Below are 22,483 nucleotides of genomic sequence, written 5' to 3'. Positions count from 1 at the left end.
CTCTTTTTTCTTTCTCTTTTCCCCTGCTCTCTTTTTCTTCTCTTTCCCCTGCTCTCTTTTTGTCTTCTCGTTTCCCCTCTCCTCTTTTCTCTTCTCATTTCCCTCTCTCTTTTTTCTTTCTCGTCCGCGTCTCTCTTTTTTCTTTCTCTTTTCCCCTCTCTCTCTTTTTTCTTTCTCTTTTCCTCTCTCTTTTTTCTTTCTCTTTTCCTCTCTCTTTTTTCTTTCTCTTTTCCTCTCTCTTTTTTCTTTCTCTTTCCCCTCTCTCTTTTTTCTTTCTCTTTCCCCTCTCTCTTTTTTCTTTCTCTTTCCCCTCTCTCTTTTTTCTTTCTCTTTCCCCTCTCTCTTTTTTCTTTCTCTTTCCCCTCTCTCTTTTTTCTTTCTCTTTTCCTCTCTCTTTTTTCTTTCTCTTTTCCTCTCTCTTTTTTCTTTCTCTTTTCCTCTCTCTTTTTTCTTTCTCTTTTCCTCTCTCTTTTTTCTTTCTCTTTTCCTCTCTCTTTTTTCTTTCTCTTTTCCTCTCTTTCTCTCTCTTTTCTTTCTCTTTTCCTCTCTTTCTCTCTCTTTTCTTTCTCTTTTCCTCTCTTTCTCTCTCTTTTCTTTCTCTTTTCCTCTCTTTCTCTCTCTTTTCTTTCTCTTTTCCTCTCTTTCTCTCTCTTTTCTTTCTCTTTTCCTCTCTTTCTCTCTCTTTTCTTTCTCTTTTCCTCTCTTTCTCTCTCTTTTCTTTCTCTTTTCCTCTCTTTCTCTCTCTTTTCTTTCTCTTTTCCTCTCTTTCTCTCTCTTTTCTTTTTCTCTCTTTTTCTTTTCTTTGCCTCTCTTTCTTTTCTTTCTCTTTTCCTCTCTCTTTTTTCTTTCTCTTTTCCTCTCTTTCTCTCTCTTTTCTTTCTCTTTTCCTCTCTTTCTCTCTCTTTTCTTTCTCTTTTCCTCTCTTTCTCTCTCTTTTCTTTCTCTTTTCCTCTCTTTCTCTCTCTTTTCTTTCTCTTTTCCTCTCTTTCTCTCTCTTTTCTTTCTCTTTTCCTCTCTTTCTCTCTCTTTTCTTTCTCTTTTCCTCTCTTTCTCTCTCTTTTCTTTCTCTTTTCCTCTCTTTCTCTCTCTTTTCTTTTTCTCTCTTTTTCTTTTCTTTGCCTCTCTTTCTTTTCTTTCTCTTTCTCTTTCTTTTCTTTCTCTTTTTCTCTCTTTCTTTCCTTTCTCTCCTTTTCTCTTTCTTTTCTTTCTCTTTTTCTCTCTTTCTTTCCTTTCTCTCCTTTTCTCTTTCTTTTCTTTCTCTCTTTTCTCTTTCTTTTCTTTCTTTTTTTTTCTCTCTCCCTCTCTCTTTCTCTGTCTCTTTCTTTTTCTCTCTCTTTCTATTCCTTTTTTTTCCTTCCTTCCTTCTTCTTTCACTCTCCCCCCTCTTTTAATTCATCTCTTCTCTCTTCCTTTCCCTCTTACCCTTTTATCCAAAACCCACTGCCGTGTGCTTATATAGTAGGTCAGGGGACTAACGTACTGATTTCCATTCCAAGTGTGTAATTTAATAATAAAACCTTCCGGTTGCTTGCGGGCCCTCCGGCTCTTGCCGTTCCTTTCCGCCGCGAGCACTTATGAACCTCGGGCATTCCCTTCCCCTTCAGGGTGGGTCGTCGCAGGCACCTCGCGGCGACGCACCTGCAGCGGGTGCCCGGCCAGAGAGCCGTGCCGGGTTCCTGCCCAGCGCTGCTCCCGCCCCCACACCGCCAGCCGCCCGCTTCCCCCAGCCGCCGGTGGGCCGTGTTCCCGCGGAAAGCGCCGCAAACGCCACCTGCTCCGCTGCGGCGGGCAAGCGCTCCCTCACGGCGCCTCCCGCGGGCTGCAGGAGGGCAGAGGCAGGAGCGGCGCCCCAGGCGCCGCCGCCGCGGCTTCGCGCACCGCCTCCCTGCCTCCCTGCCTGCCCCCCGCTCCCGCCCCCTCGCGCCGCGCGCCGGGGGAAAACGTTGCGCATGGTTCTAAAGCGCCGCGGTTGCGCGGCCGCAGCGCGAGGGGGCGTGTGAGGGAGCGCGGGGAACGCCGCCGCCACAGAACAGCCGCAGGCACAGCCCGCCGCCGTCCTCCCGCACCGCATGGGCTGTCGGCCATCGAGGAGCAGGTTGTTCGCTGGAGAGCATCCGCAAAGAAGCGCGCTGCGGAAGGTGGGCTCAGCGTGGGGCGGACAGGCGGGGACGCGCACCGGGACATCCCCCCGCCCCTCCCGCCCGCACCGGGAGGGGGCGTGGTGGGCGCCGCGCGCTGCGCCTGCCCGGTTCCTTCGTACCCTGTCCCTGTCCGTGTCCCTGCTCCCTGTCCCTGTCCCTTCCCTTGATGCCCGTCACGTCCCCCACGCCCGCAACTATGGGCACCGGCACCTGCCCGGGCCGGAACGAGCGGGACACGTGTGTTGGCTCGGGCAGGTCTCAGCGGGCAGAGGGAGCCTGTCGGTCGCGGGGGTTCAGCCTCTTGCAGGACGAGCGCTGTGACACAGACGGAACAGCCCAAACCGGAGAGCGTTTGGGAAGGCTCCCGTGACTCCGTTTCCCCGGCCCTGGAAGCCCTCCGGGCCCCGCAGGGTGTTGAAAGGATTAACCTGCAGCGTGTAGAGATCCTCCGGTGGAAAGTTCCTTATAGGGCAGTGTTTTCCAGTCTTGGGAGGCTGATGAACGAACCCCCCCATGAGGAAAACGAAACCGGTTCTTTGGCTGAAGTACCCGAGCGCTTTCCTTGCTGTGCTCTCCTGTAAAGGTGTCTGCGGCTGCAGCAGTGCCTCTTGGAGAGTGGTCGTCCTACACCACGGAGGCCTGTGCCGTGCTTTGGAAAGTGCTTAACAAACCCCTCAGCGTAACATTAAACATTTTGACAGTTGTACACATTGCTCACTGAGCCCTTGAGCACGGTTTCCAATCACTGCAGGTTTTTTTTGCTTTTTGTTTTTAAATCTTGTACTTGGAGTGAGCAAGTAAAAGGATAGCTCTGAACTTCAGCTGTGAGCTCAAAAAGATGAGTTCCTGCGATGGATGGAACAGGGTTTAAGTAAAGCGTGTAGCAAATGGAAAGGAACATGTCAGAGATGCTTCATAGGTTCTGAAGCACTGTGTTTCTTCTTTCTACTTAGAAAAAATATTCATCTGACACTTGCTTCTGGCATACATCTGCCTCTTACATTTATGCGTGCTGACTTCTTGTAGGATTGTCTGTGAATGTGGGAAAGGTTCAGTATTACTGTCTGGTTGACTTTTAGTGTTCTGCCTGCAAGACTTCTGCAAAGCTGTGCTCCAAGCTGATGGGAGTGCAAGCATGCTTAAACACCACTGCATTCTAGGGAAAAAAGTATAGCAAGTGTAGTTGCATGAGGAAGTGTCTTTGTTTTGAAAATAAAGTGATGGGAAACGAGCTTTTTGGTTGCGGAGTTTAGTCCCATTGATTGGTTGCATTTCATACTGTAGCCCGTATTTTGTTGCAGAGTTCATCTGTTTTCTTCTTCCTTTTTCCACCCTCAGGGGAAAGTAGAATACCTGGTGAAGTGGAAAGGATGGCCCCCAAAGTAAGTTGTGTTTACTTGTCTTTTTTGACTTTAATATTCGGTAATAGCTTACACTGTGTCTCTGCAATTGAGCATCTCATTCATGATGGGTAATCGCTTGTGCCTCATTTCAACAACAATAAACAGAACCAAAGAGCCACAAACCAAACCCAAATCTGTTTGTGAATTGGCAGCTAAGGAATACAAACTGCCTGCCAGTCTATTCAGACTGGTTTTTGCCACCACTGAAATATTTCATTGAGATGCTTTCTAGATACAAATGTTTTTAAATTCATTATGAGTTCAACAAAGAACCCAGATTCTTCTGAACTTGGAATGACTCCTTCTTTTCTGAGTCAGCACCAAGAGGACCCTACTTTATTTTTAGAGCTGTCTGAAGTCTTTTAAAATAGAATACATGTTGATGGTCTTGTCTGGTTGTCCTACTGCTTTCCTTCTGCAGTTCACCAACAGAAAGGGGCCATGTTTCGGATTTATTGATTGTAGCCAAGTGCAGGTGATCTTTGCCCCTTGAACATTACCGCCATGCCTTCATTTCCTTGTCCGAAACCTTCTGTTTTTATGAGTGCCTTTTCTGCTTTTACTTTGGTTGCTACATTGCAAAAAGGGGGAAAAAAAAAGAGGCATTTTTTTTTCAGCATTGCTGTGCACTGTTTACAGATACTTCTCTTATTCAAATGCAGCTGCCTCTGAAGAAGAGTGATTGGTCTGTGCTTAAACAGTCTGTAAAATGCTTTGAGATTAGAAAGATTAGGTAACTGGAGAATATTACTATGTCAGCTAGCAGCCTAGTAGAAAAGCCTCCTGGCCAACCCATATGGGGCCCTGTTTTTGCTTTTCTGTTTGTGATTGTGTGTGTACATACACAACGTGGGTGGGTTCAACAGCGTTACACATGCAGTTGCTCTGTGTGTTGCTAAGCAAAGGGGGCCGCTTGTTACGGTTTGGCCTCACAGCTGCAAAGCAGGGCCCACTAGGATGGTTCTGACAGATTGTACCTGGTGTCCAAGAAGCTGAAATGTGTTCCTACATGCCTAATCCTTGTGCCTAATCTTTATGCTTATAGGGCATATGTAAATACAAGCAACTTCCCCTATCTGGTGGTGGTGGTGGGAGAGGGGACTTTATTCTTGACTGTAAGTCCTGCTGTTGAAGTAACCTTGTGCACTTGTTGAGCACCAGCTGCCATGTAGTGCGGGCCACTTCTTGGACTGCTTCAGCCTTAAGGAGCCAAGTCTTATTTAATCGGTGATAGAGGGTGGGACATGTATTTGGAGCCTGTGAGGCCCCATCCGCTTCTGGCCAGAATACTGGTGTTTATCCCACTCGCCTTTGAACAAACGCATTGAGGTCCTTCTCCTGTAAAGTCCCTTGTCAAGAAGGTGAGCTGAGGCATGGCACAATGTTTCCTTGGACAGAGCAGCCTTTATTCTTAACTGCTGCCTTTCCTTGTCCTGCACCTTGGAACTCTGGGGGAGACAGAAACTCTTCTGGGAATTTAAAGCACAGCTCCTCAGGGAGCAAGGTGATGTCAGGGTTCCCTACTTTTGATGCTGTGACATGTCCAAGCACCTTTGCTCTTCTCCCAAACTCCAAATGTGAAGAGCATTTTAACTATTTACTCAATGGTTTGAGTTATTAACACTAAGATTCTCAGAGCACTGAAGTCACTTTCATCCCACTAGCAGTCTCTGTTCCTTGTTTCTGAATTTACATATGCCCAGGATAGCATGCAGCACCACAGGCTGTTTGCATCTTTTTGTCTGTTTGCTCATCCCATGTCCTGTTTCTCTTCATTCCCTTCCCCAACCTTGTTGCATTGCTCTTTGTAATCTCTGTACCTATTATCCCACTGGAAGCATCATAGAAGGAAATAAGGATAGGTCGGTAGTTTACTGCTTTCACGTGTAATTCATATTTCACTTTTCCCCCCTCTTTTTAATAAAAAATTCTTGTTCATGCCCTGCACCTCAGATTTCTGGATTGCACTGCTGGAGTGAGGGAATGGAGGAGTGACAACCTGATTCTAGCTACAAGCTTGTTTACAACTTGTCTTGGAGTTAAGAGGGGAGGGGGAAGAGGAGGAGTAGAAGGAGGGGGAAGGAAGATCATATGATCTATGTTTTCCAGAGTGCCTGCTCTCTGCAGTTTGCTGCAGCCTGGGCTGTGTGTACCCATATATAAAGCTCTGTGTGCGCGCGCGCGTGGCAAATTCAACCATGTTTTTTTTAAATGCAGTGTTTTGCTACTGCAGCGAAACCAGAATCTGAACTGCGGAGAAAACGGCAACACCCACCAGGGGTTTTTTATAAGCAAATCCCCTTTCTTCTCCTGCCCGTGAAAAGCAATCTGATGACTTTTTTCCCCTCTCGTGGTGTTATTTTTCTTAAATTTGTAGGATGAGTGCCAGAATCCGTGCAGCTGGGAGGAAACCTTCCTCTTTTCAAACATCATCCTGGCTTTGACAGCTCACAGTCAGGTTGCTGCAGGAGGCATGAGCAAAGGAGGGAGGGAGGGAGAGATCAGCTGGTTATGAAGACATGTCTGCTCTTAACTCTCTGATGTACAGTGCACCTTGGAATATCTGAATTTCATATTTTTGTTTCTCCCTTTTGTAAAAGAATTGTATTTTCATTTCTAGACCCGTTCTCCAGGAATGTTCCTGTTTTTCAGTCCCTTTCTTCTCTCTAATAGAGAGATGAAAGGGAAAAACATTCCTAAACCACCTCCCCCGTGTACATATAGGCATGTATCGTGTGCTCTCATGCGCAGCCTGTGCTTCATCCAGAAATGTAAACATCCTGAAATGCTTTCTCGCTTTTAAAGGCACTGATACAAATGCACCTTTGCACACCTGGAAGTGACTCTTTTCTGGTCCTCCTTCCTGGGGTCTGGAAGGGGCTTTACCTCCAGGCCTGGACCTCACATTCCAGGAAAATTAGTGTTCTGAGGCATTTTGAGTTTCGGACTTGCCTTTTTGCCTTAGAGTTTGTACAGTAGAGACATGCCGCCCATCTTTTCTGTGCAAGCATGACCTCTGAGAAGCAAACATGCCACAGGGACCACCTTGTGATCCTTTCGGCTTCCACAGTGGGAATTTTTGGCTGCCTCTCCCTGGTGTTAAGTGCAAGTGTGCTCTTTGGCGACCAGTTTTGGAGTTGCCTGCTGGATGGGGTTCAGTCCTTTCCTGAGATCTGGCTCTTGTCACAGCTGTCTGGCTATGAAGGACGGAGCTGGGGCAGTGAGTGATGCTGTTCACAGCTCCTGTCAGAGCATGAAGCCTGTTTGGAGCAGTGCTGGTGGCCCTGCCCGCAGTGCAGATGGTTCCTTCTGCGCCGGTACAAAGTACCGATGAGCTCTGTTCCGTAGGAACAACCCACAGGGGGAGCCAAGCTGGAGGAGGAGGCATTGGCAAGTGGCCATCAGCTTGCCCCAGAGCCCAGGTCTGAACATGTTTGGTTGAACGCCATCAGTGGAGAAAAATTAAACTCTTAAATGAATACTTTCGGCTTCAGTGATTAGAGGTAATTAATAATGCAGGTGAGAAAGCATACTTACTCTTTGAGCACTCTAAATTAAGAGAGACCTATTTTTCAGAAAGCAGTATCAGATCACGTCTCATTGTTCTATGGGGTTTTTGGATTTGAGGGAATGCTGCAGATGAAACCTTCTTTAGGCATGGACTTAAAATCAGTTTGCGAGTGTCTGGACAGGCTTTGCGAACAGTGTAGAGGGGGCCCTGGGGAGGAAAGTCTTCCCTGTTTTCCTACAAAGAGCTGTTTGATGGTTGGCCCTGCCTGTTTTGGGAAGGGGAGGTGGTGTCTGTGGGAAGTTGGGGAGGGAATGGCTGAGATTCCTCAGAGCTCTCGCAATGTTGTGGCAGGCCCCACCGACCCTGGTGAAGACAGTATCCAGGGCTGCAGCACACTGGTAGCAGGCCTGCGGAGAGAATGTTTCATTTAAGTATTGTTTACTTTTTATTCCTTATGTTTTTCTTCAGATACAGCACATGGGAGCCAGAGGATCATATCTTGGACCCTCGCCTGGTAGTGGCTTATGAAGAAAAGTAAGGCCGTGTGTTCTTTCTTTCCCTGAATACAGGAAAAGAAATACCGTCTATTTCATTATATGCATAAAGTGCCCTGTTGTCCCTACGTAAGTCAAAGATGAGATGTATAGCAATGAATCCTGCTTGATTTCAACCCTGCTGTTGGTTGAAACAGACAAGACAAGGTTAAAGCAGCTTTGATTGGCACTGTTCAGGAAATGAGGCAAAGAACTGGCAGCATTGAGCCAAAGAACCATCAGTCTCAGGTTTTAATCAGGTTCAGAGCTGGACTGGAGCGATGTGAGGCAATACGTTTCTCTAACCATCCCTCATCAGCTGTGTCAGAGAAATTCCCCTATTGCAAGGCTTTCACTCCTACAGGAAGAAATTCTGGGATGTTTTCCAAGCCCACCCTGGTCACCATTGGGTTTTAGTGAAGGAAACTGAGGAAGATGTGCTGCAAAAGGTTGAAGTCCCAGCTAGGTTTTATACTGTGATATTTAGTATTTAGTTTGATTCGTGTTCCTCTTTCACAGGGAGGAGAGAGACCGTGCATCAGGGTACAGGAAAAGAGGCCCCAAACCAAAGCGCCTCCTACTGCAGGTAGCCTCTTGCTCTTCTGTGTGTTCCTAACTCTTAGCTGCTGTGCTGCTTCTCTGCTGTCAGGGATGTGGGAACTGTCTGTTTGCTGTTGCATGGACAGAATTGGAGGTAACAAGCAAACACACCACCATGAAATCAGTGGTTAGGCAGATAGTTTTAACCTGTTAGCTGAAGAGCTAGCTAATTTATCTTTAAAAAAGCCAAACAACATAAAACAACAGCTCTTGCTCTCTGAACTGGAATTTTATAAAGTAAGGGCCCGAGCGGTTGCAGGTTACCTGGTTTGTATGTTCTTTTAATTTTATGCTGAGCTTGAACTTTCCATCAAGTCAAAGATAGCCACTGTTTGGAAGCAGAGTTTCAGCATGTTCCCAAGCAAAGCAGCCAGTCCTGGGAAGCCTATATTAGGAAGAACTTAGATGGCAGTTGAAGAGGTGAGAGAAATGGTGTTGTAGAAGCAGCATACCTTAGAAGCAGCTCATCTAGATGTTCAGGGGCTGGAGCAGGGTGGAGCCCTGCCTGTGTGATCAGATGTCCGCTCTGACCCTTTCTGTGCTGATGTCTTGGCAGCGGCTGTATGGCATGGACTTGAGGAGTGCCCATAAGGGAAAGGAGAAGCTCTGTTTCTCTCTTGCACGGAGATTTGGAGGAGGAGACAGTAGCCTGCCAGGGGCCAAGACAGGGCAGGCAGAGTTCCCAGAGAAGACTGGGGGAGCAGTCCTGCCATTCTCTCTCCGGAAGCAACGCAAAAACCAGAAGTACCTGCGACTGTCCAGGAAGAAGTTCCCCCGCATGGCGAGCCTGGAGAACCGAAACTGCAGGCATGAGTTTTTCCTGAATGATGCAGTGGGCCTAGAGGCCAGGCAGGGCCCTGAGGACTGGGAGGCCATGCAGCACACCAGCAAAGAAGGTAAGGCCAGACACCCCTTGGCTGTGAAGTTCTGGAGCATGTGAAGGATAGTCTGTGTTCTTCCTCCTCGGTTACCTCCTCCTGGGATTGTGCTTTAGGTCAGGTTCTCAGAGCGGCTCTCACTGGCTCATATTATGACCCTCTTGTTTGCAAGGTTTCTTTCTTGTTTGAAGAGCACAGATTAATCTGGTTTTTTTTGATGCTGTTGCCTCTGTAGTCCTACATCCATGATACCCCTCCCAGTGTTAGAAAACATGCAGAAGATACTGCAAATTTTTCCCTCTTACAGTTTCCTCCCAGCAGAGGTGACACAGAGGTGTGATAGTGATGAACTCTACCTCTGTCCACATATCCACACGTGCTCAACCTGCTGCTTGGCTCGAAGGAGCTTGGCTGGTAGTGAACAAGTTGGGACACCAGAACTCCTCTCATAGTGGTGGTCTGAGAAGCATACAGAAATGCCACTAGGAACCCACAGTGCACTCCCCTGCCCCCTCCTTCCCTTTCCTCTCCACACCCCTCTATAGTCTCTTGCTGTAGGGCTATGTGAGGGGGGGATGAGAGAGATGAAGTGAGGATGGTAACTCCTGCCTGATCCCACTGAGTAGGCAGCATGAGTGTGGGCACAGGAGATGTCCAAGCACATTTGGCATTTTGGGGAGGGATACCAGCATCTTGTGCAGGAGGGCTGTGGGATGTGTGTGTTGCTCTCAGTTACCAGGGAAACTCTATCCTTGCGTTATTAGAGCTTCTGAAGGCGTAGCTTTCCTGAGGAGTGGAAAAACGGGGCTTATGCTGCTTGTAGTAGCTGAGGGAATCCTGTTACTCCTTGCTAGGAGTAGCTGTTAGCCAGGCTGGATTAGGCAAGATTTTAGGGAGAGGGCTGTGTTCTGGGAATCAAAGCTATTCCTTCCTTTCTGAGAGGGACTGGAACAGTGCCCAGAATCCAGGGAGGCAGCAATGGGAGTAGCACAGAGGAGCCCAGTGTTACATCCTGGCAGTGGACAAGTGTGTGGGGCTGTTCTCCCCTAGAAGCGTGGGGCTCTAAAGCACTTTGGGATCATAAGAGTGAGTGGCACTACAGAATTGTAAAACTGTTTTTGTTCTCCCCTTGACATATGGTCTGCACTTATTGTTAGGGGGGATTATTGTTATTGTTCTGAGGTGAAAGTAGGCACCCCAGGTGCTTGAGACAGAAGCCAGGAAATATACTCTTAAGGGAACTTGTTCTTTACCCAGGTTGGGATCACAAGGGATATAGCACAGGTAGAATGACAGGGAGAGGATGAGTTTTCCTTCCCCTTTCTCTGTTCATGTGGCAGTCTCTGGAGGCTGGGGGGAAGTGGGGCTTTAGGTGGCAGAGGACTGATAATTATTCATACAGTGAGAAAGTGCAAGAGTGCTTGGGTTTCCTGTATGGAGCTGTCTGGAAGCAAAGGAAGGCTATGAGAAAGGGAGATCAGCCTTTCCACAGAGCACTACTGGCAGATTTTTGAGAGAATCACACCCAGGCTGCGTTGCAGGTGCACTATGAAGGCAGACCCTCCATTTTGGATCCCTTTGGCTCCTATACAAGTTTCTGAAGAGTGTGTGTTAGAGTGTTTGATTTTTGACTTTTCAGCAGGGTAGGGCATTTAGAAACAGGTGAGCTCACAGCAGGATGAGTGTGCTTTGGTGACACAAAACCAATTAGGCGTTGAGATGGGGTGAGAGGTATCAGGGAATTGTGGATGGTTAGATGAGCTGAGTGGTTTTGCAGGTCTTTTGACCTCTCTGTGGCTGCTGTGATGCCGCTGTGTGTCTGGACACATTTGCTGCTCTTTCCTTTTCCCATTATGTCCTGCCATGATCCTCCCATTTTCCCTTAGCCTCTGAGGAGAGGGCTTGCACGTGCTCTTTCTTGCTTTGTAACGTGCAGACTCAGGCTGATTTCACCTACTGTTTGTCAGAAAGGAGACCGTTTTTCCATCCTTCCCTTCCCTCTCTGCTTCCTCCCTCCTTCTCCCTCACCTTCCTCTCACTAACATGCTCTTATCTGCCTTTCCTTCTGCAGCAGATGTGGATGCCAGTCTCCCTTGGATCCCCACTGTGCCCCCCAGTGAAGTGACAGTGACAGACATCACGGCAAACTCCATTACCGTCACTTTCAGAGAAGCACAAGTGGCTGAGGGCTTCTTTCGAGACCGGAGTGCACAGTTCTGAATCTCTGTTTGCAGTGCTCCCCAAAAACAGTGCTTTTAGGGTGGGGCTAGGGAAGGGTTATGTTATCCCTTAACAGAAAAAAAATATCCAAAATGTCTCCTCTTAAAATGTTTACAGAGACTTTTTTTTTCTCCTTTTCCCCCTTTCAGATACGCAAAAAAGGGCAGTGTAGGGGGTGTGTGTTTGTCATTGCTTTGTCCAGCTGAAAAACTGACAGCCCTTTCCCTGGCAAAGACTCCCCTCCTTGATGTGAAAGCAGCAAGCCGAACAATTCGCCTTTTATCCTGTCAAGTGGCGGCAGCTGCATTTGTGGGGAGAGGGCATGTGGAGGTGGAAAGAGAGCTGGATCTCTAGCCTGCTGCCTTGTTCTGCAATTGATATCCCTTGGATAAAGATACATCTCTGTGCGTTGCTCTTCCCACCTTCCTCCTCCCTCTCTTCCTGCAGCAGTGAGACGCAATGGATCCTACCTGTGTAGATAACTCCAGCCTGTTAAGACTTTCTCTCCAGTGCTGTTTTCCCTGTGGCCTGCTGTCAGGACTTCAGAATCCTATTTGCCTGTCTGTGGTAAGTCAGTCTTTGCAGCACGGGTCCGTATAGACAGCAGAGGTTTCTCCCTTTGATTGTTGATCATGCGGAAAGACTGAAATGCATCTCTGAAATCTAAATTGGCAACGCAAATTCAATTTGCCCTCATTAAAAGCTCAGAAACCCAGCACAGTCAAGACATACCATTCTGTATATGCTAAACAGGATTTCCAGGCTCGACTCTGCTGTGTGAGGAATGCGTTATGGAAAGTGGGGTCTTCTTACCCTTTGCCAAATTCAGTATTAATAACAAATGCTGCCCTGAATCTGTGGTAATAAGTTGGTTGAAAACTGACTCCTCTCCCCTGGGAGGAGGGGCTAATAGGACAACTGAAGCATTGCCTGGCACTGCAAAGATATTCAAGAAACTGGCACAGGCCCAGGACACAGGAATTGGGCAGAACTGAGCTAGAAATGGACCTTGATTAGCAGCAAATTCTGGTTTTGGATCCCTTAGAGAGATCCAAGGTAAACAACATGTTTACATGTGAGGAAGACATGTATTAGATTTGAAGAGGGGAAAAAAGTTCTTAATTCTTAGCAATGAGAATTCTTGGATTGTACTGCCTGAGTGATATTCTTCCATGACTCCAGTCTCCTCACAGTATCTGTGATCCTACTTTGCTGATAGGAACTTCCCCTTGGAAGGCTTAAAAATCTTTGCCAAGGAAAGTGGTCTGCATTTCAATAGACCCTGCCTAATCTTGCACTTAAAAATGCCTTGTGCTGGACTGCCTGTGACACTTCGAGGTTTTTGAAGAATTGCTGTATTTTGAGTTGGTAGTTTAGCATAGCATCTGTTCTTGCACATGCATGTTCTCTTCCATTTTTAAAAGCAAAATTTATTTAAATAACTTAATTTTTTAAATATAGACCTTTTCCTATGGAAAGCAAGAAAAGTAAGCTAGTCTGAAGTGGGAACTGCAGAACAGAGTCTGCAGGGTAACATTGGCTATTGTCGTGATTTCTGTACTCAAATCCTTTGTTTCCTCACCCCACCCCACCTGAAGCATCTCTTATATGCTGTATTTATTCTAAATGAAGCTATGAGCCTTCTGAGCTGTGAGACCACCTGTGGAAATCCTTAGTGTGTTCCTATGAGGGGCTTGGCTGCTGGCCTGCAGAATTTTGGAGCTCTGAGGCTTCTGGTCCTCCAAACATCTACTTTTTGCAAAGTTCTTGGACTGTCCCTGTGGTTTTTATTAAAAGCAGGTTTTATCTCAGATGGGACATGGCAGCTCAGTGTAGATTTAGTATTTGCCCTTCCATCTTAGAGCTGTTTGAGCAAGCCTGTCTTCCACTGCATCACAGCAGTTTCAGGACCTCTGGGAAGGTCTTGAATTATTGGGCTGACCTTTTGTCTCTCAAAAGACGTAAGATGGGAGTTTTATTATGGAGAAATTTGAGAGGGTGAAAAGTGGAAGCTGGGGGGGGGAGGAAATTACGAGGTAGGAGGAAGAGTGAGTAGGAAAGAAGCTTGCAGTAGCTAGCAAGGGCAAACTGATGAGGTAAGCATGCAGGCACAGGATGTTTGTTGAACGTGGGTGTCCAGAGTGAGGCTTCTGTGTCTGGAGTTGCACCCTCTTTTGCAGGATGTGGGGTCAGACAGTGTTGTTATCGTCACCCCCCCACACCCACCCTCTTCCCAACAACTGCCAAATGTGCTGAATACCTGCATCTCTCTTCTGTTGTGGCCAGTGGACACAGCACATGGCTGAGTCCACTCCTGTGGGTTGTAGCGGGTCAGGTAGTGCTGGTTGCAGAAACGTAATATTTTAGCTTTCTTTAAAAAATATTTTGATCTGCAGCTCACCCTGCTTGATCTTTGTGGCATTTATAGGATCTGGTTTCTCTATTCTAATTCAGCAACTGATGCCATCTCAAGAGTACAAATACACCAAAAAAAAGCTTCCTATTTACTAAGTTCCTGGCTTCTGCTGACATCGGAAGCAATACCAATCCTGCGGCAGGAAAGAGCTTGTCCTAATAAACTAGATTTCCATCTTCTGCTTTTCTTTCCACTCGCCAGCTGACACTTCTCAACGCTTTGTTTTGGCATTTTTCTTTAAACATATTTTCTTCCTCTTGCAGTGGGGTTTTCAAAGACCTGTGGTGGTCTTTCAAAGAGGATCCACCCACAGCTTCATATCTTAATCATTTTTTGGATCAGGCTAGCTTGTGTTCTGCTGGTGACTAATCATCTCGCTGCACAAAGTGTGGAACAAAGTACCTGGCTGCAGTGCTGCTTTGTGTCAATGAGGAGTTAACTATAATCGAGTTAAGACGCAACAAGCTGCATGTGCGTGGGTTTGGGGGAGGGGGGTGTGAAGAGGAGTTTGTGGTAGGAAACTAAGCAGTTACTTCGTTGGCGTGGACTTTTTTTTTGACATTCATGAATTCTTGTTTATCTTAAAGATCTTTTTGAGAAGATTTTTCTCCTGATCTTTTTAAAAAAACATGGCTCTGTTCCATGTTGTCTGGTGACATATTGTTGTAAATTTCCTTGGTAGAGCTGGTCTTCAGGGAGTTTAAAATTAGCTTTATTCCATCTCTGCAGGTGTAGAGATGTCTGGGGGTTTTAGTAGTGATGGCAAGAGAGGTTGTCTGGGTTTGTCTCTTCTCCCCAATACTGTCCATCTGCCAGTTCAACCCAAAACATGAAAATTGAATTGGGACCTCTTGTACAAACATATCGTGAAAATCAGATACTGCGCTCGAAGCTTTGTTGAGCATTCCGTTTGATTAGAAGAGCCAGAATAGCATCCAGCTGAAGCTGAGTTTAATAATTCTATTTGAAGCACAAGCTGAGAATAGAAATGGGCTAACTCTCCCATACCTCGTTTGGCTCCATGGCTGTAAACAAGAAAAACAAACTTCAGCCAGTGGAAATTACTGAACTGTACACAAGAAGCAACCTTCTCAGAGAAGAACGGTTCTAATAGTCATTCTTAGAACTGTTTCCATGTGAGAATTTACCAGCAGCATTTGGGAAACAGAGGTTTTTATTTCATAGATCTCAAAGTGAACTCGCTGTATATATGACAGAACTGAGGGGCTTCATGAGATTGGAAAGCCTTTATTATTAACACTGTGTTTAAAAAAAATACATGGAAAGTGAGGTATATATTCCTCTGTCCTGAATGGTTATAAACTAGATGTTATTGCTCTGATATATAAGTGATGCCTTGGAACAGCAAGTTTTAATGCGTAAATAGTGGCATTAAGTAGCCTCGTAGCTCCTGCATGCTCCATATTGTCTTGCATTTGCTTGGGGGCCCTTCTGCTTGTGAAGTTAGACCAAGGTGATTTTTTTTCTTTCTTTTTTTTTTTTTTCCAAGCAAGGCCAGGATATTTTTGTGAGAACACCCAAAAGCAGTTCCATTTGCCAAAATAAGCCCAAATTTGTTCGTGAATTGACTCTTGTTTATGTCAGAGCCTCAGACATAAAGAAGCTTATTGAGAAATGAATGGCTTTTTTTTGTTATTAGTGTTGTGAAACTGTCCGGAATTGTTCCTCTGGTGTTTTGTGACTGAATGTATAAAATTGTTTGTTCACCTCACAGGAGGCCCTTGGCCCCAGTATTGTTTCCTGCTGTACACCAGCTAGTGCTGCTTGATGGTTTCTCTGGAATAGAGAAAGGAGGCCTCACACAGGTCAAAAAATAGGCAGGGTAGCTCATGCAGGACCCTCTGTGGTAGCCGCAACAGAGGCCAGGGTGCGGAAGACAGCGGGGGCTGTCAGCCACATCTGTGTTTTAAGCAAAGCAAAGTCTACCATCACCTCTCCACCCCTTCCTCTCCTCTCTAGCTTTAAGCTTTTTGTCTTCTGAAGTAGGGAAAGTGCAAAAACCTCCTTTTATAAAGCTAGTTGGTATCTACCCATCTTCTCTTCCTCCCTGGCTTACCTGCAGCCTAGGAAGAAGAGGGCAGTGGGCCTTTCTGGGAAGATAGTAGGGCAGCTTCCGGTCAGGGAAGATAGGAATAGAGTTGCTTCGGAGTTGCTCTCACTAGGTGATTGAGGACAGGCCTTTGGGTAAGCTGGTAGTTGAGAGAAAAGGTGTGTTAGAAACAAAGAACTTGTCGTGAAACTGATCCCTTGCATCTGCTGTTGGAGTTCTGCGAGGGCCTTGTGGAGAGGAGGTGATGGTTGCTATGTTTATGTATCTGTCTTCTACCATTTGGGAATGCAAGGGAGATGTGTACATTAACAGCTTGCATAGGGTAACTTCTACATGGGAGTGCATAGCATTGGCACATACAGGTAAAAGGAGCGTGTTGCTTCTGCCATGCCTGTCATAAAGGTTTTCCTGAAGGGTATGATAAACTTGTTTTGAGACAATAGCTTATGATCAAGAGGCTATGTTGTCCTCTGTCTGCCGAACTTACTATCCTCGCAGAGGAAGTATGAACCTTCTGGATGTTGAACCACCTGGATTCCACCCAAGCAGGTGGTCAAGATGGGAAGACCTAAAAACAGTGCCGGGACAATTAGAAGGAGAGAAGCAATCACTTAAAATGGAGTTCAGACCCTTCAAATCCTTTTCATGTAACGAGCACTTGCTGTAGTGATGATCCCTTTTTCTCTACTACCTCTTTCACTCTTAATTGCTTAAAGTACACTGGCTGAACAGGGAGCAGGTAGGAGGTGATCCCTAGTTAACTGATAGTTGTGGAGAGGTGCAGAGCTCAGTTGGAGCACATAAGGGCTGACAGGGAGGGGATGGATTGCTACAGAGTTGGGTTGGAGTAGAAGCTTTGCTGCTGAGGTTGCCTCTGTCTGCTGTGGGCTGCCCTGCAAAGATGGTAGGGGTTCTTCTCTGAGAGTGCCAGTCAGATGTTGAAAGGGAGAGCTGCTAAGACTGCTCAGAACCTCTGTCACAGCTTATCTCTTTCCTGGGGTAGTAGAGTTTTGGCTGGGAGGGGGATTTTGGAGGAGGAGGTGGAAAAACCTTTTTTTATTATTATTGGTTTTTTAACCAGAAAATGTAGTGTCAGCACAAAGCAGCTTTTTGCAAATCTGTCAAAATGTTAAGTAGCTTTTTTTTGCTTTTAAATCTGAAGTATGTTTTGAAGCACTTTGGAAATGCAAAGCACTAGGAGTGCTAAGTACTCCTTATCGTCTGTCTAAAAGTGGCATTTGAAAAGCAAAAGATGTATCTGTTTCAGGCTGCGGGCTGCTCCTTATCATTTTTCCAGAGCTGCCACCCAACCCTTTGCCTCCCTACCATGGCTGGAGGGGAGTGTGCTCTGCCATGCCAAGGAACGGAGGGTGCCTTGAGGGAGTGGGGGAGACCTGCTAAGTCCCTCACTCACCTTTGGGGTGCAGGTTGGCTTCCTCCCTCCCCACCTCCTTTGACTGAGGAAAGGGAAAAATGAAGTTGAGTTTCAGTTGGTGTGGTCCTGGTCTGGAACTATGACCATATCTCGCAGCTCCAGAGACATCTTCATAGTTTCCTGTCTGAAAAATTGCACCTTATTAGCTTAATTGAAGAACGGGGAGATGTCTGTCCTTTTGCAGGGAGTGGGGAGAGGAAGGGAGGGTGAACCAGGAGCTGTATTCAGTAGCTGCTGGATTTTTCCAGAGGCCATTTCCTCACCTCATCTCCAACAGAATGGCAACAAAAGAAATAAAATAATTTAGATGAAGCTTTTGTTCTGTGTATCTCAAGAACCTTTTGAGCAGGCTAAGGAGAGTCTCCTTACCTAGCCAGCTCTACAGCATGGGGGGACGACACCCTAGTTCTCTCACTGAGTTTTCAGCACCAACCTTTTCCTTCAGTGTATGCACATCATTCAGACTCTTTAGCACACTGATTTGGTGTGCTCCCTTTCTGTTGGGGGGGGAAGATGGGGGATGACAGGGTCAGTTAGAGGGGAGGGTCCCCGATATTTTTCTTCCTGTCTCTTCAGTTGTTGCTGTTGTTCTGTCAGCACGCTAGAGTATTGGAGTCTTTGCACACAGAAAGCTTCCTTTTTGCACAGAATGAGCTTCTAGCTTTTGTACAGACTAATTGAATGTATTTGGGGAGGGGGGGAAATAGGGAGTAAACCAATTCCAAACAAACCAATCAGAGTATAATGCCTTTTCTGAGCAAGTATGTGCTGTAAAAGGAGATTGTAATAGCAAAGGGAGGGCAAGCTCAAGTATAATTTGACACCAAGTGTGGTTTTATTTTTGTACTGATATGGATAAGAGACTGTACAGCATCTATTTATTTAGATGATTTATGTGGTAAATGTTGCAAACAAAATTATTAAAATATTAAATATGAGAACTGACATTTACCTCTTGGTCTGTTTGTGTGGTCATTTACCTCTCCTTGCTTTAATTCTACAGCTGAATTATTTTCCACCAGTCACTTCTATTGGTATAAACGTGCAGTGCAGCTGGAAAAAGAATGGAAAATGTGCATGCATGCGTGAGAAAGATCAGTAAAAAAGGATCGATGAAGAATGGAGCCTGCAAAAGGCTGTTTCTGACATTACTCATTGCTTTGATTGGAGGAGGTCAGGTTTTTATTAATTTTTAACCCACTGGGTATGTTAGAGCTGTACAGAGGTGACCTGGGACGGTTGGTCTTTTGATGGATTATAATTTGAAGAGGAGAATGCCAATGTCAGGGTGACTGCTGCTCTGGGTTTGGGGAGTTCTCAACATCCTTGCACAAGGCTGTGGTTCCAGGACAGCTCTGCTAGCACCAGGAGAGTGCTGATGTGTCCCATCTCATGTGTTTCTTATGGGAATGGAGAAAGTCTGAGGCAAGGCCTGGGCTGCCAGGCACGCTCCACACTGGTTGCCAGCAGGGAAGCAGCTCTCCTCCATGCCGAAGCCTCTAGTGGGTTGTCCTGCAGGGCTTCCAGGGACCTCTTCAGGAGCACAGCTGCTCCTGGGCAGAGTTTGACCCCTGGTTCACCCCAGGTAATGCAGGGCTTAGCTGAGGAGCCCGTGTACTGGAACTGCTGATACTCCTTGGAGAGAATCCCAAATGTCGGGTTAGTCCACTTCAGTGTCTGACTTGCTCCCTCGAGGAGTGTCCCTCTCCATCCTCTGTGGAGGGGCAGGATAAGCTGTTTATGGAGGTACCTCAGCAAGCGAATGGGGCTGCCCGAGATGCCTTTGATAGGCGTAAGGTGGGGGTGAGCCCTGCACCTGAGCACAGCTGTGATGTCAGTCACAAAAACATGCAGAGCAAAAGCAGGGGGGGATGGGGTGCATTTCCTGAGTTGGTCATGGCTCAAGGCAGTGTGATTAGGTCTTGCCCATGTTACCAAAGCACAGTCAGCATGCTTGCTTCGAGCCAGGGCGGCTGGAGCTGAGTGATGGCATTGGAGCAGGACTCCAGCCAGCCACTTACTCTCTGGCAGCAGCAGCAGCGAGCGAGTCAGGTAAAGTTGGAAGAAACTGCAGTGCAGAGTTACGGGAAAGCCTACTCTGGAGGTTGTGCCTTCCTACCCCTGCCAATGCTGCAGAGGGTGGCTGGCAGTAGAAACTCACAACAGCTTGTCCTTTCGCATGCATGTGTTGGTTGGATTAAAGGTTAATCTGAGCAGAACTTCTGTTTTTTAATAATCTGTTGCTATGCCACCCCTCCGATCCGTGCAGTGCAGCTGGCTTGCCTTGCACGGCTCTCCCCTTTGGATGCCTCAGAACAAGGCCACTCGGCAAGAGGGGAACCACACGGTTTGGGCAGCTCGGTGTTCTCTGAGAAGCACAGGGTGAAATGCAGTGCGTGTGACCCCTGCAATGGCACCTCCTGTCCATTCAGTGCCACACATCTCCCCTGTTCTTGGTCCTTCTCTTTCCAGTGTTTTTCTCACCAAGCCACTGTTTTCGAATCAAGAATGCAATAAATCTGGGGGACTTGTGTAATGCAAGCAGCAGCCTGGGCAGCTGGGCCTGCTTTGGGCCCAGGGATATCATAGCACCCCAGCGGTGTAGGCCCAGCACAAACCCCATTGGCCTTCTCCTCTCTCTGCTACATCAAAAAGTTAGTGGGCTGGAGGGATGGTTGTTCTGACCACTTCTTGGGCCATGCTGAGCCACCTGTACCTGGTGTGTGGGGAGGTACATGGTCAGCTCCGAGGGATCTGCCTTTGCTTGCGTGTATTCCAGAGTTGCAGCGGTGAAATCTCAGCCCATTTTGACCTGGATGACCACAGGGTTGCTGGGTGCGCGCAGCTGTGTCCATTCCTGGGGTAGGTGAGGGAGTGACCATTTCCGTGCCAAAATCTGCTGCTCCTGACAGTGACCTCCCTGGAGCAAACAGCAGTGGAGTCAGTCGATCAACCCTTGGAGCTGCTCTCATGGAGGTAAGTGCTGCTGTTCCTGACAGGTCCGTAGGAAATGAGCCTGTAGGCAGCTGCTGGCTTTGAGCAGGTGAGTTTCCCACTATCAAGTGCCATTTAAAAGATACATAAAAACATTCTTGCACCTGCTACTCTCTTAGTATGCCGGTATACCGCTGGGCAGTGGTTCTGGTAAGAAAGGTGGTGTTGCTTCCCCAAAGCTTATTGCTTCCCAGTGCTAGCAAGAAGTGCTACAGTGTATCCTACGGCACCAGAGTCTTGCAGACAGCGAGGTGCCAGAAAAATGTTTTATTCGGTGTCTGTAGTGAACAATAGCTTTTCCGGGAGAGCCATCTTCCCAGGTGGGTTTTTTTTTTTAAAGTGTTTTTCTGGAAATGTGAATGAAACAAAGGAAACACCCAACAATGCCCTGAGCAGCTGGATATTCTGCTACTATTTTGCTTTCTGAGAGTAAAAGTTAGATGAAAGTGTTAGGCAATACCTGTGCAATGGCAGCTTGCAGTGATTTGAGCAGTCGCTGTGGCTGGAAAGAAGGTTCTGCTGACAGGTAGAAGGAGAAAATAACTAGAAAGAGCACATGGAACTCTGAAATGCTACTGCCCCTTCTGGTCCATGGATCAGGAGTGCCTTGTGCTCCTGCCCCGAGGCAAGGTGTGCTGTTCATGACCCATGTGTCTGTTGGGGGACAAGACCGTCAGTCTTGGCTGCTGCACCTGTGTTTGTGTAGCGATGTAAAGACTTTTACCCCTTTTAATTTAGGGGTGGCTGCTTTTTAGGGTGGATGATATTGCTGGTTGAAAGTTCGGTTACTTGACACTCAGTTACAAGTGTAAAAGCAGTCGTTTAAACAAAGTGAACAGTAACAAATACGCTAATTTAAATGTGGATGGTGTTAATGAACACTTAATGTGCAAAGTTAAAAAAGTGAAAAGCAAAACGCAATGGGTGTGATGGACTTGCTCTTTTGAAGTCACCTTCAAGCTATGAAGAATTGAGATTAAAATAAGCGGGGTCTGGGGAAACAGGGCAGTTCAGAAGAACTTGTCCCGCTCTAGGTGAGAGTCTCAGGTTTTGTTCTTGCCTGGCCCATGAAGCCAAATACCTGAGAAAGGGCCTCTTACAGCCTATTCTGGAAGTGAGAGATATGACCTAAATGCAGAATTATCAGTGGTGAAGCATGCTGTGGTTCAGTCCCTGACCACAGAAACACCTCAGTTCTCTGAATTGTTCACATCTCGTGGACCGGGGTCCATGTGACTGTCCATCTGCTGTCTCTGTCAGTATTCAGCAACCTCTCTGTTCACCCCCCTTCAAATGGGGACACAGTGGTGAGGAGCAGGTCCTCTCCTGAATCACTTTTCCTCTAGGCAGGGAGCTTGTGGTGGCTGCAACATTTCAGCTGCTAAGGTGAGAAAGAATAAAGCACTCTGACAGATCTTGGCTGAATCGCAGGTAGTGAGGAAAACATTTGTTTTCCTACCTGCCTGTCTTGACTTTGGGAATTCCATCTCAGCTAGTACTGATGTTATAGCCATAATATAGCCGTTTCTGTAATATCCTCCTCCTGGGTGAAACACCTGAGCCGGAGGTGGAAAGGGAAGGTGAGTACAAGTGGAGAAAGGGTTAGTGAAGGCCACAAGGGCTGTGAGTGCTTACTGGTAGGCCAGCTGAGGAATAGGTAGCAGAGGAATGCCAGTGCTCTGCAGGTACCTGCTGATATCATGATGGGGTGGAAAAAGAGCAGCAAAAGCAAGTTGGCCATTGCCTACGGCCCTCATCACAGGTCCCACTTTTTCCAAAGGGTATCTGAAATGCACCCTCTCTTCACCCAAAAAACAGATGAGAATTAAAGCAGGAGAACAAGCTGTGCCAGGTGGTACCTCCAGGTAAGGGAGGACCCTGAGCTCCACATGACAACAGCTGCAGGGCTGTAAGCTTCCATTTTGAGTCCCAGAGAATGATTTTTGACTGAGTTTTTTGTTTCATTGTCTTTATAGCACCTGCAAGAGAGTGTAAAGCACGCTGCAAATTAATTAGGGTTTTGCAGAAACAGTCAGGGCAGGAAATTCCTCTAAGTGACTTAACATTTTTCTGGGTTTTTTACAGGTTTATGTAGCATGCTTGGCCCATTTACCTTGCAGTACCTTATACTGGCTCAAAAACCGGACCTTATACTGGCACAAAACCTGTACCTTGTGCTGGCACACATGCACGCCGGCCAAACAGAGAAAAGAAATAAAGATAACGAGGATTTAAGCGCCTTTATTGCTGATTTTTGCCATTGGTAGGTGCCTTGGGGCTG

The 22,483-nt window shown here is 46.9% G+C and overlaps 1 protein-coding gene and 1 long non-coding RNA gene across 2 annotated transcripts; both read left to right on the top strand.

Annotated features, from left to right (window-relative positions):
- The first annotated feature begins 2,069 nt into the window (after nucleotides 1-2,069).
- On the top strand, nucleotides 2,070-18,163 carry CBX7 (chromobox 7). The gene is made up of 6 exons (XM_029963412.1): nucleotides 2,070-2,138; nucleotides 3,480-3,523; nucleotides 7,524-7,589; nucleotides 8,108-8,174; nucleotides 8,745-9,084; nucleotides 11,138-18,163. Exons 1-6 carry the CDS (start codon nucleotides 2,070-2,072, stop codon nucleotides 11,284-11,286), a joined length of 735 nt encoding a protein of 244 aa, XP_029819272.1. The 3' UTR covers nucleotides 11,287-18,163.
- Nucleotides 18,164-19,986: 1,823 nt separating this feature from the next.
- LOC115307828 lies at nucleotides 19,987-22,437 on the top strand. The gene is made up of 2 exons (XR_003916195.1): nucleotides 19,987-20,184; nucleotides 22,288-22,437. It is a non-coding gene; the product is annotated as an uncharacterized LOC115307828 (long non-coding RNA).
- The last annotated feature ends 46 nt before the right edge of the window (nucleotides 22,438-22,483 follow it).

Source organism: Manacus vitellinus, unplaced genomic scaffold (assembly GCF_001715985.3).
Source record: "Manacus vitellinus isolate BGI_N305 unplaced genomic scaffold, ASM171598v3 scaffold_5_pilon, whole genome shotgun sequence".
In the NCBI taxonomy this organism is placed as follows: domain Eukaryota; kingdom Metazoa; phylum Chordata; class Aves; order Passeriformes; family Pipridae; genus Manacus; species Manacus vitellinus.
The sequence above is the reverse complement of the archived record's forward strand: the minus strand, read 5'-3'. Positions and strand labels throughout refer to the sequence as shown.

Coding starts and splice junctions, on each gene's coding strand:
- CBX7 (XM_029963412.1), top strand. CDS start 2,070: ATGGGCTGTCGGCCATCGAGGAGCAGGTTGTTCGCTGGAGAGCATCCG. Junction 2,139..3,479: donor AAAGAAGCGCGCTGCGGAAG/GTGGGCTCAGCG, acceptor TTCCACCCTCAG/GGGAAAGTAGAATACCTGGT. Junction 8,175..8,744: donor CAAAGCGCCTCCTACTGCAG/GTAGCCTCTTGC, acceptor ATGTCTTGGCAG/CGGCTGTATGGCATGGACTT.